Raw genomic sequence first — 14,078 nt, forward strand, 5'->3', positions numbered from 1 at the left:
CTTAGAATGTAGAACTTAGAACATTACTGTGCAGTACAGGCCCTTCAACCCTTGATGTTGCGCCGACCTGTGGAACCAACCTGAGGCCGATCTATCCTACACTATTCCATTTTCATCCATATGTTTATCCAATGACCATTTAAATGCCTTTACAGTTGCGGGTCTACGACTGTTGCAGACAGTGCGTTCCACGCCCCCAACTACTCTGAATAAAGAAGCTACTCTGACATCTGTCCTTTATCTACCACCCCTCAATTTAAAGCTATGTCTCCCCATGCTAGCCATCCCCATCTGAGGAAAAAAGGCTCTCACTGTCCACTCTATCTCATCCTCTGTTTATCTTATATGTTTCAATTAAATCACCTCTCAGCCACCTTCTCTCTGATGAAAACAGCCTCAAGTCCCTCAGCTTTTCCTCATAAGACCTTCTCTCCATACCAGGCAACATCCTAGCAAATCTCCTCTGAACCCTTTTCAAAGCTTCTACATTCTTCTTGTAATGTGGTGATCAAAACTGTAATACTCCAAGTGTGGCTGCACCAGAGTTTTTGTACAGCTGCAGCATGACCTTGTGGCTCTGAAACTCAATCCTGCTACCTATAAAGGCTAACACACCGTATGCCTTCTTAACAACCCTATCAACCTGGGTGGCAATTTTCAGGGATCTATGTGCATGGACACAGAGATCTCTTTGCTCATCCGTACTACCAAGAATTTTACCATTAGCCCAGTACTCTTTATTATCCTTGTTGCTCCTTCCAAAGTGAATCACCTCACGCTTTTCCACATCAAACTCCATTTGCTAGCTCTCAGCCCAGCTCTGCAGCTTATCTATGTCCCTCTGTAACATCTAAAATCCTTTGGCACCATCCACAGCTCCACCAACCTTGGTGTCATCTGCAAATTTACTAACCCATCCTTCTACACCTTCATCCAGGTCATATATAAAAATGACAAACAGCATGGCCCCAAAACAGATCCTTGCAGTATACCACTCATAACTGAACTCCAGGAAGCACATTTTCCATCAACTATCACCTCTGTCTTCTTGGAATGAGCCAATTTCTGATCCAAACCATTAAATCACCCTCAATCCCATGTCTCCATATTTTGTGCAATAACCTACCATAGGGAACCTTATCAAACACCTTACTGAAGTCCATATAGACCACATCAACTGCTTTATCCTCATCCACCTGTTTGGTCACTACCTCAAAGAACTCAGTAAGGTTTGTGAGGCATACTCTACCCTTCAGAAAAACTTTAACCCTCCAGTCCCAGCAGCATCCTTGTAAATCTTCTCTGCACTCTCAAGTGTTACAACATCCTTCTGATAGAAGGGTGACCAGACTTGTATGTAGTATTTTAAAAGTGGTCTCAACAATGTCCCGTACACCTGCAACATGGCATCCCACCTCTTATGCTCAGTGAAGGGAAATATGCCAAACATTTTCTTCACCCTGCCTACTTGCAACTCCACCTTCAAAGAATTATGCACCTGTACCCGTAAGTCTTTGTTCACAACACTCCCCACGTCATTCCCATTAACTGTATACATTCTGCCCTGGTTTGCCTTACCAAAATGCGACATCTCACATTTATCTAAATTAAACTTCATCTGCCACTCCTTGGCCCATTGGCCCATCTGATCAAGGTCCCATTGTAATCTGAAATAAGCTTCTTCACTGTCCACAACATCACCAATTTTGGTGTCATCTGCAAACTTAGCAACTGTACCTCCTGTATCACATCCAAATCACTTATATCAATGATGAAAAGCAGTAGATCCAGCAACTTCTTTCTTGCATCTAATTTTTTTGTACAATCCAATTTTCCATGTTGTTGGGTAATTGCCAATGTAGAGCAGCTTGGATGTGGCAAGTTCTAGAGCACAAGATTTCAATACTATTGCTGGCATATTTTTACAGCCTGTAGTCTTTGCAATATCCAAGTACCTTCAGCTCATTTTCTTATTCATTCTGAGGGATGTGGGTGTAGCTGGCTGGCCAGCATTTATTGCCTGTTCCTAGTTGTCCTTTATAAGTTGGTAATGAGCTGTCCTCTTGAACTGCTGCAGTCTACCTTCTGTGTATTGACCCACAATACTGTTAAGAATTTCCAGAAACATGACTCAACAACACTGAAGTACAGTGATATATTTCCAACTCAGGATGGTGAGTGGCTTGGAGGGGCGCATGCAAGTGATAGTGTTCCCATGTATCTGCTGCCCTGTCCTTCTTGGTGGAAGTAGTTGAGGACTTGGAAGATGCTGTCTAAGGATTGTTGGTGAATTTCTGCAGTGCATCTTGTACACAGTGCTATTGCTGAGATTTGGTGATGGAGAGAGTGGATGCTTGTGTATTTGATATCAACAAGTGGGCTGCTTTATCCTTGAACATACCAAGCTTCTTGAGTATTGCTGGAGTTTCACCTATCCAGGCACATACAGTGTATTCCATCACACTCCTGACTTGTGCCTTGTAGATAGTAGACAGAAGTGGGAAGTCATTTGGGGAGTCAGAAGATGAGTTACTCGCTGCAGTATTCCTATCCTCTGATCTGCTTCTTGTAGCCATTGTGTTTATGTAGCAAGTCCAGTCTAGTCAATGGTAACCCCAAAGATGATGGTAGTAGATTCAGTGAAGATAACACCATTGAATGTCAAGAAGTGGTGGTTGGTTTGTCTTTTTTTGGCAATGGCCATTGCCTGGTATTTGTATAATGTGAATATTACTTGTCATTTTTCAGCCCAAGCAAGGATATTGTCCATGTCTTAGATTAGATTAATTACAGTGTGGAACCAGGCCCTTCGGCCCAACAAGTCCACACCTACCCACCAAAGCACAATCCACCCATGCCCATTCCCCTACATTTACCCCTTCACCTAACACTACGGGCAATTTAGCCTGGTCAATTCATCTAGCCTGCACATTTTTGGATTGTGGGAGGAAACCGGAGCACCCGGAGAAAACCCACGCCGACACAGGGAGAATGTGCAAACTCCACACAGAGTCGCCGGAGATGGGAATTGAACCCGGGTCTCTGGTGCTGTGAGGCAGCAGTGCTAACCACTGTGCCACCGTGTCACCCAAAATCTTGTTACATTTTATTTTATGATGTCACATGAGGATAATCTAATTGGTTGAACACTGGCATCTGTGATCCTGGGGACCTCTGCAGGAAACCAAGGTGGAACATCCATTTAGCATTTCTGGCTGAAGATTTTTGCAAATACTTCAGCCTAAGTTTTTGTACTGATGTGTTGAATCCTCCACCATTAAGGATGGTGATATTTCTGCAGCTCTACCTTTAGTATGTTGTTTAATTGTCCTCCATTATCAGGACTTGATTTTTGCTCAGTCTATCACTTGCTGCTTATGCCGTTTTTGTTTGTCTTGTACTTTCACTAGGTTGATATTAATGTTGATATATTCATGGTGATACTCCTGGCATGTCCTCCTGTATGCTACGCTGGGGCAGGAATGATCCCCTCACTTGATAGTAAAGGTAGAATAGGAATATACCATGTCATGAGGTTGTAGATTGTGCTGAAGTGGAATTCGCAACAGATGGTCCACAGTGTGTCAAAGATGCCCAGCCTTGAGTTGTTATATCTGTTTGAAATGTATTCCATTAACTGAATACGGAAGGTGTGTTAATAGAAAAGTTGGGACTTTATCTTTTGACTTGTCTTTGATTAGGACTGTGTGAGGGTCAGTCTTGCTGTCATGGTCAGATGCACCTGTGACAAACCAATTAGATTAGATTACATTACATTACTTACAGTGTGGAAACAGGCCCTTCAGCCCAACAAGTCCACACCGCCCCGCCGAAGCGCAACCCACCCATACCCCTCCATCTACCCCTTACCTAACACTACGGACAATTTAGCATGGCCAATTCACCTGACCTGCACATCTTTGGACTATGGGAGGAAACCGGAGCACCCGGAGGAAACCCACGCAGACACGGGGAGAACGTGCAAACTCCACACAGTCAGTCACCTGAGGCGGGAATTGAACCCAGGTCTCTGGCGCTGTGAGGCAGCAGTGCTAACCACTGTGCCACCGTGCCGCCCAATTAGTGAGGATGAGGCCAATAATTTTATTTTCCTCCCTTTGTTTCCTTCAATATCTGCCACAGACTCAGTATAACAGCAATGTCCTTTAAGACTCAACCAGCTTGATCAGTAGTGACACTACTAACCCACTCTTCATGACAGACTTTCAATGTCATACCCAAAGTATGTTTCTGCACACTTGCTACCTTCTATACTTACTCCAAATAGAGCCTTAAAGCATGGAAGCACACTCTTTGGTCCAAGAGAAAGTATATTCCTGTCCGGGTGAAAGGAAAGGCTGGTAGGTACAGGGAATGCTGGGTGACGAAAGAAATTGAGGGTTTGGTTAAGAAAAAGAAGGAAGCATATGTAAGGAAGCAGGATAGAATCCTTAGAGTATAAAGGCAGTGGGAGTATACTTAAGAGGGAAATCAGGAGGGCAAAAGGGGGGCATGAGATAGCTTTGGCAAATAGAACTAAGGAGAATCCAAAGAGTCTTTAAAATTACATTAAGGACAAAAGGGTAACTAGGGAGAGAATAGGGCCCCTCAAAGATCAGCAAGATGGCCTTTGCGTGGAGCCGCAGAAAATGGGGGAAGTTACTAAATGAGTATTTTGCATCAGTGTTTACTGTGGAAAAAGATATGGAAGATATAGACTAGGGAAATAGATGGTGACACCTTGCAAAATGTCCATATTACAGAGGAGGAAGTGCTGGATGTCTTGAAATGGGTAAAGGTGGATAAATCCCCAGGACCTGATCAGGTGTACCCGAGAACTCTGTGGGAAGCTAGAGAAGTGATTGCTGGACCTCTTGCTGAGATACTTGCATCAGCGATAGTCACAGGTGAGGTGACGGAAGACTGGAGGTTGGCTAGCGTGGTGCCGCTGTTTAAGAAGGGCGGTAAGGGAACTATAGACCAGTGAGCCTGACATCGGTGGTGGGCAAGTTGTTGGAGGGAATCCTGAGGGACAGGATGTACATGTATTTGGAAAGGTAAGGACTGATTAGGGATAGTCAACATGGTTTTGTGTGTGGGAAATCATGTCTCACAAACTTGATTGCATTTTTTGAGGAAGTAATAAAGAGAATTGATGAGGGCAGAGTGGTAGATGTGATCTATATGGACTTCAGTAAGGCGTTCGACAAGGTTCCCCATGGGAGACTGATTAGCAAGGTTAGATCTCATTGAATACAGGGAGAACTAGTCATTTGGATACAGAACTGGCTCAAAGGTAGAAGACAGAGGGTAGTGGTGGAGGGTTGTTTTTCAGACTGGAGGCCTGTGACCAGTGGAGTGCCACAAGGATCGGTGCTGGGTACTCTACTTTTTGTCATTTACATAAATGATTTGGATGTGAGCATAAGGGGTACAGTTAGTAAGTTTGCAGATGACACCAAAATTGGAGGTGTAATGGACAGCGAATAGGGTTACCTCAGATTACAACGGGATCTTGACCAGATGGGCCAAGAGGCTGAGAAGTGGCAGATGGAGTTTAATTCAGATAAATGCAAGGTGCTGCATTTTGGGAAAGCAAATCTTAGCAGGACTTAATACACTTAATAGTCAGGTCCGAGGGAGTGTTGCTGAACAAAGAGACCTTGGAGTGCAGGTTCATGGCTCCTTGAAAGTGGAGTCGCAGGTAGAAAGGATAGTGAAGAAGGCATTTGGTATGCTTTCCTTTATTGGTCAGAGTATTGAGTACAGGAGTTGGGAGGTCATGTTGCAGCTGTACAGGACATTGGTTAGGTCGCTGTTGGAATATTGCATGCAATTCTGGTCTCCTTCGTATCGGAAAGATGTTGTGAAACTTGAAAGGGTTCAGAAAAGATTTACAAGGATTTTGCCAGGGTTGGAGGATCTGAGCTACAGGGAGAGGCTGAACAGGCTGGGGCTGTTTTCCCTGGAGCATCGGAGGCTGAGGGGTGACCTTATAGAGGTCTACAAAATTATGAGGTGCATGGATATGATAAATAGACAAAGTCTTTTCCCTGGGATTTGGGAGTCCAGAACTCGATGGCATAGGTTTAGGGTGAGAGGGTAAAGATATAAAAGAGACCTCAGGGCCAACCTTTTCACGCAGCGGGTGATACGTGTATGGAATGAGCTGCCAGAAGAAGTGGTGGAGGCTGGTACAATTGCAACAGTTAAGAGGTATATGAATGGGAAGGTTTTGGAGGGATATGGGCCGGATGCTGGCAGGTGGGACTAGATTGTGTTGGGATATCTGGTTGGCATGGATGGGTTGGACTGAATGGTCTGTTTCCATGCTGTACATTTCTATGACTCTATAACTCATCCATGCCAACCAAGTTTCCCAAACTAAACTAGTGCCATTTGCCTGCATTTGGCCCATATCACTACAAGCCTTTTGCTATTCATTGTACTTATTCAAATCTTTTTTAAATGTTGTAACTGTACCTACATCCACCAGTTCCTCTGCAGTTCATTCCACAGCTGACCCGCCCTCTGTGTGAAAACATTACCCCTCAGCTCCTTAAAAATATGCCCTTAGTTTTGAATTCCCCCACCTTTGGGAAAAGACCTTTGCTATTCATGTTATCTTTCCCCTTATGACTTTAAAAACCGCTATAATGTCGCCCCTCAACCTCCTATGCTCCAGCAAAAATAGCCCCAGCCTATCCAGCCTCTCCCTATATCTCAAACCCTCTAGTCACAGCAACATCCTTGTTAATCTTTTCTGCTCACTCTCCAGTTGAATAAAATCCTCCCTATAGCAGGGCAACAACAACTCTACACAGCCTGATACATCAACAGAGGATAAGGGGGAGGTTTTTGCGTGGTTACATGGTATGTGGTAATCTGCAGGAGGTTTCCTTGCGCATGTTTGACCTTCTTCCATGAGACAATATGAAGTCGAGTGTCAACTTTGAAGACTCCCGGGGCAGCTCCCTCCTGACTGTGTATACAATTGTGCTGTCACTTCCGCTGCTCTGAGTTTAATGGTGTTGTCCATCAGGCTTTCTGTAAGGTATAATTCTATCAAGGATGTCTATGTCAGGCTGTTGTTTTTCATGGACTGAGGACTTTTCAGGGTTGCCAGGACTGAGTTTTCCATTGTTATTTCTGGTGCAAAGGTAGTACAGGTGGTTTGATGAGTTTCTTTATTTTTGAAACATGCTAGTGGTTAGATACAATTGAATGTTTCACTCGAAGTAAGAGTAAATCACTTTTCTGTGATTCTGGAATCTCTCATAGCTAGACTAGGTAAGGTTAGCAGATTTCCTTTTCTAAAGGACATTAGTGAATCAGATGGTTTCAAGGTCATCATCAGACTTTTAATTCAAGATTTGTTTTTGGTCTCAAATTCCATCATCATCTATGGTGGGATTCAAACTCAGACACCACAGAGCATTACCTGGGTCTCTGGATTACTAATCCAGTGACATTACCACTGCATCAATGCCTCCCCGTAAGGATATATTGGAGAAGTTAGAACTGTTTTCCTTGGAGAGAGGAAGGCTAAGATGAAAACTAATAAATTTCAAAATTACTTAAGGGTCTGGGCAGAGTAGATAGTGAGAAACTGGCCCTGCTTGTAAAAGGATTGAAAATCAGGCACATAGATTAAGTGTTTTGCAAAAGAAGTAAATGTCAATTTGGAAATAATTTTTTTCACACATTGTTTAATTATTGTCTGAAATGCACTGACTAGATGTTCAGTGGGATCAGATTCAATTGAGGTGTTCAAGAGGATTTTGGATAGTTCATCTAAGTAGAAACAATGTGCAGAGTAATGGGAAAAAGGCACGTGATTGTCACTAAGCCAAAAGGCTCAGCAGGTGGAATCCTCGTGGGCCGATTGATGTTCTTTTGCACTGTAACAATTCTGTGATTCTGTAAAGACAGGATAGCACAAAAAGACAGAAGTTTTTTGTAACATGCCGCCATGCTGTCTGGTCAAGGTGGGGACTCATTTTATTCTAATTATTTATGTTAGACAGTTTAAAGTTGAGTGTGCTAGGGTCACATTGATTGCCGTGTTCGATCATGTTCTTGATTGGAAACAAATTACGTGAAGCTCTTCTAAAGTTAAAAACTTCAACATGTCCTCACCATGCCTTCTCCAAAAATGCACTGAATCAGCATTTAGTGCTGACAATAAAATACTAACATTTTAGAATACAGATGCTCCCTGTCATAAATATATTTCAAATTGCAGAACTCATTTTGTTAGTACATGTTCCTTTAAGTGGAATTATATTCATTGTTTTCCTTTCTTTCTTCTCTTTGAACTATAGGTGAAGAAATATAAAAGAAAATGCAAAGTGGGACGTGATAATGAGACCGCTTTCATGATGAATATTGGAGAAAATGCATTATCAGTACCACAGATAACTTATGACCATATTGATGAAAAAGACGAGAAGAAAGAAGTCAATTATTTTATTGATGAACCCACAGGTACTTTTTTTTTGTATCTTATGTAAGATATTGGATATTGAAATAGCATCATGTTAAGTCATCTTGCCCGTCCAATAGTCGTGATGCTCATTCCTGAAGAAGGGCTTATGCCCGAAATGTTGATTCTCCTTCTCCTTAGATGCTGCCTGACCTGCTGCGCTTTTCCAGCAACACATTTTTAAGCAATAACATGTTGTCACAACGCAAACTGGATTTAATGTCAAGTTCACTTGTAGAAGATGAGCACTTTATTTGACAGCACGTTGAGACACTGTAGTTATGTCAGTGGAGTGTTTGTCATATGTTATATGTTATATGTTGTGCTGGCCTCCAGGTTCATACTCATTTGTATGACATGAATACTAATTAACCTGAAACAGTTTTCAGTAAAGTCCTAACTTCAAAATATAGTTGATGTTGCATAAGACTCACAAGATTGTTCAAAGGTGTAACTATTTCATCTGCCCTAGGTTTGTACAATTGTCTACATGATCAATTGTTGCACTCTGGCACAAGAGAGTGGAGCAGGATCAAGATCTCCAGAATAGAGGCTTGGTGCTGGCAAGGGAGAGTCAGCAGTGAGGGAAGCTGTTGGATGGGATATGGGGTATGGACGTTTGGAAGAAATATATCTGGGAGAGGACAGATGGCACAGTTAGGGTGATAGAAGATCGGAAGAAGGATTCAGCGGAGGACAAAGGGTGAGGCAGGGGGACATGGAAGAGGACCGTGGCAAGTGCCTAGTGTCCTCCTTGTCATAAAGTAACTAGGGACCTAAAGGTCAATGTCACGACTGTTGGAAAATGTGTCCACCTTGGGGTGTTGGCTGGCATTCTCTTTATAGGGCTTTGAGTTCAACTACAGCCTTGGTGAGATTGCTGTTGAACAATGTCCTTGAAAATTAATGGAAGGGAGGGGCCACCAATTTAATCACATCCCAAAGAGTGGTCTGTGAAAATTGGGCACTAATGTGAGCCTTCAATAAAGTGTGAATGGAAAAACACTACATTGTTTTAAAATCGTGGAAGCAACAAAGTCCCTAATGACAAGGCATGCTTTATAAAGACAAGACAAGCCAGTTACATTAGCTGTCTGACTAAACTAAACTCAGCAAATAATGATGATGCACACGTGAACAAAGTGAAATCCATCTGATGTTACATTTTTAAAATGGAATTTAGTTTTGCAAAATACCACTGTGCTTTTAAGTTTTCAGCGGTTAATGGCAATAATTGGGCAGGAAAGTTGGTGCTATGATGCAGACCCTCTCTATTTGACTAGGAGAGCTTTTAATAGGTCACCTTTGGGTGCAGCATGGTCAACTTTTGAGTTTCACCAATGAAAAATTTATTCAGCTTTGAAATCCAAATGTCCTTCTAGTTTGGAAAGCTGTTACTTGGTCTAGTTAACATGTGGCTCCAGATCCTAACTGCCCTCTTGGCAATTTGGGATGGGAAATAAATGCTGGCCTAGCTATTGACAGCCTGATCCAATGAACAAATGAATAAATAAGCAAGTCAATTTGCTATGTGGTTATTCTGCAATGAAATAGTTCAGCTAAAATACCACTCACTTGAGGTCTTTGACAACACAGTTGGACGACTTCACTTAGAAGGGTAGGTTGTGCCTCACAAACCTTATTGAGTTCTTTTGAGAAGGTGACCAAACAGGTAGATGAGAGTAAACCGGTTGATGTGTTGGATATGGATTTCAGCAAGGTGTTCGATAAGGTTCCCCACAGTAGGCTATTGTACAAAATGTGGAGCAATGGGATTGTGGGAGATATAGCAGTTTGGATCAGTAATTGGCTTGCTGAAAGAAGACAGAGGATGGTGGTTGGTGGGAAATGGTCATCCTGGAGTCCAGTTACCAGTGCTGTACCGCAAGGGTCGGTGTTGGGTCCACTGCTATTCGTCATTTTTATAAACGACCTGGATGAGGGCATAGAAAGGTGGGTTAGTAAATTTGCAGATGACACTAAGGTCGGTGGAGTTGTGGATAGTGACAAAAGATGTAGTAGGTTACAGAGAGACATAGATAAACTGCAGAGCTGAGCTGAGAGGTGGCAAATGGAGCTTAATGCAGACAAGTGTGAGGTGATTCACTTTGGTCAGAGTAACCAGAATGCAAAGTACTGGGCTAATGGTAAGATTCTTGGTAGTGTAGATGAGCAGAGAGATCTCGGTGTCCAGGTACACAGATCCTTGAAAGTTGCCACCCAGGATGACAGGGTTGTTAAGAAGGCATACAGTGTTTTAGCTTTTATTAACAGAGGGATCGAGTTCGGAACCATGAGGTTATGCTACAGCTGTACAAAACTCTGGTGCGGCCGCACTTGGAGTATTGTGTCCAGTTCTGGTCACCACATTACAAGAAGGATATGGAAGCTTTGGAAAGGGTGCAGAGGAGATTTACTAGGATGTTGCCTGGTATGGAGGGGAGGTCTTACGCGGAAAGGCTGAGGGACTTGAGGTTGTTTTCGTTAGAGAGAAGAAGGTTGAGAGGTGACTTAATAGAGACATATAAGATAATCAGAGGGTTAGATAGGGTGGACAGGGAGGGCGTTTTTCCAGGAATGGTGACGGCGAGCACGAGGAGGCATAGCTTTAAATTGAAAGGTGATAGATATAGGACAGATGTCCGAGGTAGTTTTTTTACTCAGAAAGTAGTAAGGGTATGGAATGCTTTGCCTGCAATGGTAGTAGATTTGCCAACTTTAAGTACATTTAAGTTGTCAATGGACAAGCATATGGACGCACATGGAATAGTGTCGGTTAGATGGGCTTCAAGTTGGTATGACAGGTCGGTGCAACATCGAGGGCCGAAGGGCCTGTACTGCGCTGTAATGTTCTGTGTTCTATGTTCTATATGTTCTAAGTGTTTGCTGTATCCGTGAGCACAAAAAACTGTTTTCACTTCAAATGGAGTCAACTTGGATGTATGATATAAAACAACATCTTGCAAAGGTTTTGAGTAGAATTAGACACTTGACACATATGGCTACATTTCAGCTTCTTACTGGACTGTGCTACTGTTCAGGATGGGCATGTTTGAGGGACCACCTCCTCACTTATTGTTCTAATTGTCCACACGTTCCCAACTAAATGTGAAAAGGTTAGAGTGTAACTGTGATCTATTGGTTGAGTAATTGCTAAGCTCCTTATCTATGCTTTTGGTATTTAGCAGACACGCTATGTTATAACTTCATTAGGTTATAATGAGTCAGATAAAATACAGTTTTCCTAAGAACAAAGAAAACATAATAAATAGTCCAACATGAAGGTAGCATTAACAACAAGATAACAAAAGGAGTTGCTTATTTTAAGATATCTCTCAACTTGTATTAATTTGGACTTTTGTCAAGGAATAGATCTCTAGGGTACAATCAATCATAATTGAGTAATTTTGCATGAATACACTCATTATCAAACTCAAAGAAATTAGCTATTTGATTCGTAATGTTCTTAACTGAACTTGTAATTAATGATGGGGCAAAACTGTAGATTTAAAAAAGATCTTCAGAAAATTGAACCAGATTGTATGTGTAAGTATGAACTATTGCCAAATGATTCATGGGAGCAGATGGAACTCATTATTTGCCACCAGTAATTGCAGGTCATGTGTACAACTCATTACTATTGAACTTGTCAAAGTCTAATGCCCATAGAAAGACACCATGATGAATAGCTATTGGAAAGTTTTTTTCAATCATTAGTTTTTGCCATTCTTTGTTGCCAAGGCGGTGTTGAGCATCTCGTCTAAGCCTCTTGGTTAAAAAGCATAAAATGTATTAACAATAGGCAGTAGTATAGCCTGTCACCCTTGATGCTGCAATGCAGTTTCAATATTTTTCACATTATATATTTGCCAAAGATGAGGGGTAGAATTTTTGCTCTTTAAAAATAATTATAAGCCAGGTTAAATGTTAACCCTATACTTGCCAGCAGTGTGCCTGTCAATATAATCATGTGAGATACAACATCCTAATTAGCTACTACTGCATCCAAAGTTATCCAAGTGCAGCCAGTGGGTTTGAGAGGCTTTCATAGAATCCCTACAGTTGGAAACAGGCCATTTGGCCCAACAAGTTCACACCGACCCTTCGAAGAGTAACCCACCCAGACCCATTTCCCTGCCCTATTACTCTACATTTACCCCTGACGAATGCACCTAACCTACACATTCCTGAACACTATGGACAATTTAGCACAGCCAATTCACCAAACCTGTACATGTTTGGATTGTGGGAGAAAACCAGAGCACCCAGAGGAAACCTATGCAGACACTGGGAGAATGTGTAAATTCCACACAGACAGTCACCTGAGGCTGGAATCGAACCCTGGTCCCTGGCGCTGTGAGGTATCAGTGCTAACCACTGAGCTACTATGCTGCCTTTAGATGGAAGAGGTGGGCTCTGTCACTGCAGTATGGGCAACATGTGATCACAGCTGTGGCCTTCTGATCCATGAGGCTCCAGTAGGGATTGGTGGAGGAGGTGTTGGGGGAGGAAGCTAAAGAGGCCTCATAGACCTCCTTGTCTGACAGCTGCAACTTACCACCTCAGTAAGGAGACCCAATCTCCATAACTGGCTCATAATAATGCAGATCGCTCTGCAGCTGTGCTGGTAGACCCACTGTTGTCACTTCTATGTCTTTGGCAAGGTCATAGTAGGACATTGACCTGACACCTGTTCACTCCATCACCATCCTAGTGCTTCCTTTGTCATGCTTTCGTAGGATCAGGGATATTCTGTTGAACTTTTCACTTTATGTTTCTGAGTGAATATGGAATTGATCATTACATCTAATCTAGGACCTGAAAAATTGCAAAAGATTTGTGAATTTTAACATGTGAAATGAATACATTTAACAGCATCCTGCACAGTTTTAGTACTAAAATGCTACTGATGACAAACCCATGAATCCAAGTTACTTCTAAATTGGTTTTGTGTTCCACAATTGCATTTTTAATTGAAGGTTTGAGGCAGTGAAAGATTTTGTGTGTGTGTGTAATAATTTACCTTTTGTGGTTACCAGAAGAAAGTAGTGCATTCCTACTTCCTGCTATAAATGATGATTACAACTTGAATATATGCAGTTATTTGCATATAATTAGGTGGAAGTTTGCCAAATTATTTCATCTCTATCACTATTTTGAAATAAAGAAGTGTTATTCAAATGCTTCAGCACCTATCTTTTGAATTTTTTACCTAACTGAGATTGAAGTATTGGCTTTTCACTAATGTATTTCATTCACCTTAACCAAAGAGGTGCAAAACTTAATGTGACAATGACAATTCCCATCTTGGAAGGAAAGGAAAACTCTGAACTTCCTTTTGAATTCTGTGGCAGTTTTGGGCAGCAAATGTAGAGCAATATGGACATGCATAGCATATCAAAACAATGAATTTTAAAATACACTAAAACATTGGCAGTTCCCTTTAGGTCTCAATCTGCTGTATTTTAAGTAGAGCTACGTGGATGTTGATAACAACTTCATTCTATTTTCCCTGGCTGCCTCTCTGACTGTTGATATTTAAATGACAATTATAACTATATTATATGCTTATCTAAGTGGATTTTAAAATATT

At 41.9% G+C, this 14,078-nt stretch overlaps 1 protein-coding gene across 1 annotated transcript in view; it reads left to right on the plus strand.

Annotated features, from left to right (window-relative positions):
- The window catches only part of kcnq1.2 (potassium voltage-gated channel, KQT-like subfamily, member 1.2), a 567,343-nt gene that overhangs the window by 102,695 nt on the left and 450,570 nt on the right, over window positions 1–14,078 (plus strand). Inside the window, exon 10 of the mRNA XM_072552112.1 lies at window positions 8,325–8,487. Coding sequence (XP_072408213.1) covers window positions 8,325–8,487 — 163 coding nt within the window. The remainder of the gene's footprint in view (window positions 1–8,324; window positions 8,488–14,078) is intronic.

Source organism: Chiloscyllium punctatum, chromosome 32 (assembly GCF_047496795.1).
Source record: "Chiloscyllium punctatum isolate Juve2018m chromosome 32, sChiPun1.3, whole genome shotgun sequence".
NCBI classification, from domain to species: domain Eukaryota; kingdom Metazoa; phylum Chordata; class Chondrichthyes; order Orectolobiformes; family Hemiscylliidae; genus Chiloscyllium; species Chiloscyllium punctatum.